Genomic DNA, 5,060 nt, shown 5'->3' with positions numbered 1-5,060 from the left:
ACAGCTCATATTAATGTCTGTCATTTTAAGCCTGGCAGCACACTGCTTATGATTATGAGTGTGATTATGATATATGTCATAATACAACCCAGAGAAAGCAATTACTGTAAAACAATTTTCTTCCCTGGAATTGCCAAACCTGAAAGTTTAATTGATTTTTCTATGACTTCAGAGAGACGCTCATTATAAACAGAGCCGTCTGTGTCTGCAACAAAGGAGGGTTCTGCTTTTTCACAACTCGGCAGTCATACAGAATACAGCTTTGCTTCCTGATAAAAGCACAAATTCCCCAAAACAGTTTTCAATTAAAGTGTCATTGTTGTATGAAGAAAATCTGACAAAGAAAATTATGGGATAGTTCACCCCAGGAAACAAGTTATTAGCAACTAAATCTATGCAGAAGTCGTAAACCTCACAGTGTTTCTACTTTGTTGCAGCTCTAAGGTAGATTTTTAACAGTCTTTATAAGTTACTTGAAAAGCTTTTACTTTTCTAATAACACTTTTTTTTCCCAATATTTGAAGACAATTATCTGTAATTCCTCCTTCTTGTGTTCCTCAAACTGACTCCTTTCTTGTTTTAATGTCTATAAGGAGGATTCAGAGTTATGAAAAATGGATGAAAGCAGACGATTTTAATATTTATCCACAGATTTGAAAAATGAAAGTCCTAAAATAGAGGAATTGTTTCCAGAGCCATAAACACTCTTAAATCACACATTCTACACAACAACCCATCCATACTGGGAAACAGATGTGAAACCGATTCCGTACTGCACTATCCTTTCTTATATTCCACGATTTTTGTATGTTACGTTTTTTTCTCTTTTGTACTGAATGTGACCCTTGCACTGACTGACAAAAAGGTCAAAGAAGGCTTAAAAGGGCATCAAAATTGGATTTATTTATTTATTTTTTTTTAATTACTTATAAAAGTACAGAGGTTGGACCGTTACTTTATAAACTTATTTGAATTTGGAAAGGCACCATTTTTCAAGCACAGCACCCCTTCAGATCCTCAAGCTGTCTCATAGACTATCACAAGTACTGTCAAATTGTCAACTTCATTTTCCATTTTCAATCCATTTGGTCCAGCTCCTGTAAAAGTGGTCTTTTTCTACCTTGAGGGGAAAGGATTAATAACTTGAATCGCGCACATAATGTCAATCCATTTATCAATGGTGGGCGGTTCTGCATTTAATAGACTTCTTACTAGCTGCCAGTTGTACAGCTAGAAATTTGTATCTGGCAGTAAATCACCCAAATAATAAAATTTCACATTTCAATGAGATATTTACACCAAAGTGTTAGTGCATCTCATCCAATTAAGGCCTTATTTGGCAGACCCAGCAAAATGAGAGTGATTGGCTCCATTAGACTGATACACAGAATCTGTACATTTATCATATAGCTATCAGTGATGATCTGTACTTCTGCTTGAGCAAACTGTATGAATACATTGTCACCTTTGAATCTACAAAGGATTCAAGCCTTCACTGAAAAAAAGAAACATCATTTGCATTCTCTAAAGGAAAATCCATGGCCTTAAACTAAGTAATCACAACATCAGAATTTGTCACTGGTCACACACACTTTATTCAGGAAGTGACATGAAGTTACAAGCTTTATCATGAACAAGGACAAAATAGTGCAATCTCAATCAAAACGGCTCAGTTCAACAACAACATGGTGAAAAACATTTAAAAAGTACAGATAATGGAATGAATTGAACAATACTTCATATCACAGGCTTGAAAGAAGGTCTTTAAATAAAAATGTTGATAAATAACATAAATATCATAACTAAAAAAAAATCTCCAAGCACAAGTATTCAAACTGAATAAAATAAAATAAAATAAAATAAAATAAATTAAAATAAAATAAAATAAAATAAAATAAAATAAAATAAAATAAAATAAAATAAAAGTTATATATAGTTGCCAATAGGCCTAGGTTCACCCAGTAGTGTTTATATGTTTATAAAAATTCATTTTTCTGATGCGTGGTCATCTTATTGTCTTGCAAAGAGCCGGTTCAGTCAGTGTGGTGTGCAGAGGATTCAGGATGATCTTTGTTTCTGAGGTCCTCCGTCTCTTCACGAAAAAATCTGCCAAGATAAAGACAAAAAAAAAAAAAAAAAAAAAAAAAAAAAAAGATGGTTAGTCACAGATTTTACAGGCTGGTCACTAAATTCTAGTGTCTATACATCAGAACTTAGTTTAATGATGCATCATTACATGCCTGTTATACTGTCACACATTTGGGAAAGTGGCAAACTATGTTAAATCACACATTTTTTTATCATGTTTCCTAAAAATGGGATCTAAATTAGCTTGGTCTCATTAAAAGAAATTGCATTCATTCACTTCTGTCCTACATTGGAATGTGTTGGTTACAAAAAGAGTAAACTAAACATGACTGACTGCACTAATTTGGTCAGTAGTGCTGAATACTTGTGTACCATCACAACTTTTTCAAGTTTCTGCACATTCTTGATTAATTTTATATGAATGCAATAAAAAGATGCTGTCTTTTTTATTACTTCTTTCTGAAGAAAAAGAGAGTTGCGTCCAATTTGCTGCTAGAAGAGTTGGAAAACGTAATTTATGAAAGAACTTGACTAAAATTAAAAGAGAGTTTGGGAAAAGTAAAAGTGACCACTTCAACTTCTTCAACAAAAAAAGTACAGGTTATAAAATGAACCAAAGATAACTTTTTAGCAGTTTTAATGCAAATAATAATAATAATAATAATAACAATAATTATATGCAAGTAGCTTCACATGGATGAAGTTTTATACAAACTGTTAATTTAATACAGTGTCTATCACAGATATAAAAGTTGAATCACTCCACAGGTCAGGATTCCACTTGTGTTGTAATAGTTTTGATTCCAAAAGAGAAAGAAAGCCCTATTAAAGTATTAGAAGGAGCCACAGTTGCTGAGAACACCTATATTATTTACGTAAGTACAAGTGCAGTTAATTAGTCTTAAAGTTTGTTTGTGTGTGTGTGTGTGTGTGTGTGTGTGTGTGTGTGTGTGTGTGTGTGTGTGTGTGTGTGTGTGTGTGTGTGTGTGTGTGTGCGTTTTCTAAATATCAAAAAAGTACTCGTCTTGCTGATCAATATGTAAAGCACTATCAATGCAATTTAAAACTATTATTTTAGAAACTTGTGTTGCTATAAACCAAATTACCAAATTAACCTTTTGAAGGAACTTGAGCACAAATTCGGTTTTCATTTTTAACTACTTCTGCGTCTTCCTCAGTCAACTTCAGAACATGGAAGAAGCTTCAATAAGAGTAAAGTACAGACATTTCTCTTCCGATGCTGTAAATTAAAAGGGGGAAAGTACTCAAAAAAGATTCCTCAAAGACCTACTTCAGTCTGTTAGCTGACCTATAAAGAGTCAATGAATCACTCCGGGAAGAGGGGGTGTTTACCTGTGATTTTGGCGTTGTTCCGGGGCTTTGTTGCCAGCTTACAGAGCGCCCGTTTCCGCCTGGCGGGCGTCACTTCAGCGGGATGTTTGTTGGAGACGATGGATTTGTTCTCCTGGTCGCTGCCGGCACTCTGCGCGCTCTCGCCCAGTGCGTAAAAAGCGCTCCCACTCAGTGCGTAAAACGCGCTCTCGGCGGGTTTGCGCTCCGCCGCTTCCTGGTAGAAATGCGCAGCGCAGTCTGCGGGTGTTTCCTCCCACTGGAAGCTGCCGGGCAGCGGCGTCCCACTCTCGAAGTTGAAGTTCCAGCGGCGGCTGTCCCGCTCGGTGATCTCCCTCAGCTTCAGCTTCAGGTCGCGGCGCAGCTGCTCGTGGTCCACCGGGCCGAACAGGTTCCTGCAGACAGACTCTCTGCGCCTGGTGGGATTCATCCTGCTCTCGGAGTCTCAAATGAGGAGGATGGTGCTGTTCTTGTCTCCCACTGTTCTCCTCCGGACATCAGCGTCTATTTAAAGGCTGCGGGGCGCACCGTGCTTTGTTGGTACACAATGAGGAGAGGGCTTTTCATTGGCTGCAGCTGTCTTTTTGTCGATGAGGGGAGGTGGTGGGTGAAATTCAGTCTTTATGCAAGGAAGACTATTGAAGAGATGATGTAAATTCCATCACTGTCCCAAATCGGGGATGTGAAACATGTGGCTCACAGACCAAAACTGGTCCAGTGTTTCATGATACATTTTATTATTAATGCACTCTTTGTTCATGGAGGCAGAAACGCTGCAAAAGTTGTAGTTCATGTAGTTCACTTTTTCTGCAATAAAACTATGTACTTATATGTTCAAGTTAACAGTCCAATTTAATTTCATTTATACAAACACAACTACAACAGTTATCTCAAGGCACTTTTACAGAGAAAATTCAAACTTCTTGAGCAAGCAAAGATGGGAAAGAAAAATAACTTTTCAACAAGAAGAAACCTGCAGAACCAGAGGTGCAGACTTTCTGTAGTCCCGGTTGGTGTTGCAGGATAGAAATAGAAAAAAGGATAGGATGGAAAAGTGACCAACTAACAGACATAAATCGACTCGCTGCAGATGTGATGGAGGCTCAGGCCACAAACCTTCAGCTCCACTGTCACTGTTTTATTCAGAGAACCAGACATATAACACTCTATAGAAGGATCACATTTACACTAACCCAGAATGAAGTGATCAGTTTGATGTGCATCAATATTATTTGATTCAATCCCAGGATGCTTTGCACTGTGACATTGACCATTCAAAGCATGCACACATGATCCCACATTGAGCCTCACCCTGAAGCCTTTCGGTATTGAGTTGTCAATTAGACCCATGGATTCTGATGCTTTCCCATGGAGACTGCAAGAGCAAAGAAACATGCAGCATGGAGGAGCAGCATCAGAGGTGAGCTGTGAGGCCCTCGTGTCAAAACGTGCACGCTGAGGGCTGCAGAAATCCTGCAAACTGCAAAACAACATGAACCTGAAAGTGAAGAGGATTTTAGATGTTTAAGCTTGAAGTTTAATTATTATTTCTTGTATTTTTGAGTTGAACAAGCAGAAGGGAATTCGCGGCAAAGGAGGACATGTGTTTGAGAATTGTTTTA

The 5,060-nt window shown here is 37.7% G+C and overlaps 1 protein-coding gene across 1 annotated transcript; it reads right to left on the bottom strand.

Annotated features, from left to right (window-relative positions):
• Positions 1–1,973: 1,973 nt before the first annotated feature.
• On the bottom strand, positions 1,974–3,948 carry cdkn1ca (cyclin dependent kinase inhibitor 1Ca). The gene is made up of 2 exons (XM_030094118.1): positions 3,442–3,948; positions 1,974–2,106 (listed from the first exon to the last, which is right to left on the bottom strand). Exons 1-2 carry the CDS (start codon positions 3,866–3,868, stop codon positions 2,006–2,008), a joined length of 528 nt encoding a protein of 175 aa, XP_029949978.1. The 5' UTR covers positions 3,869–3,948; the 3' UTR covers positions 1,974–2,005.
• Between the last annotated feature and the right edge of the window lie 1,112 nt (positions 3,949–5,060).

Source organism: Salarias fasciatus, chromosome 1 (genome assembly GCF_902148845.1).
Source record: "Salarias fasciatus chromosome 1, fSalaFa1.1, whole genome shotgun sequence".
Classification (NCBI taxonomy): domain Eukaryota; kingdom Metazoa; phylum Chordata; class Actinopteri; order Blenniiformes; family Blenniidae; genus Salarias; species Salarias fasciatus.
The sequence above is the reverse complement of the archived record's forward strand: the minus strand, read 5'-3'. Positions and strand labels throughout refer to the sequence as shown.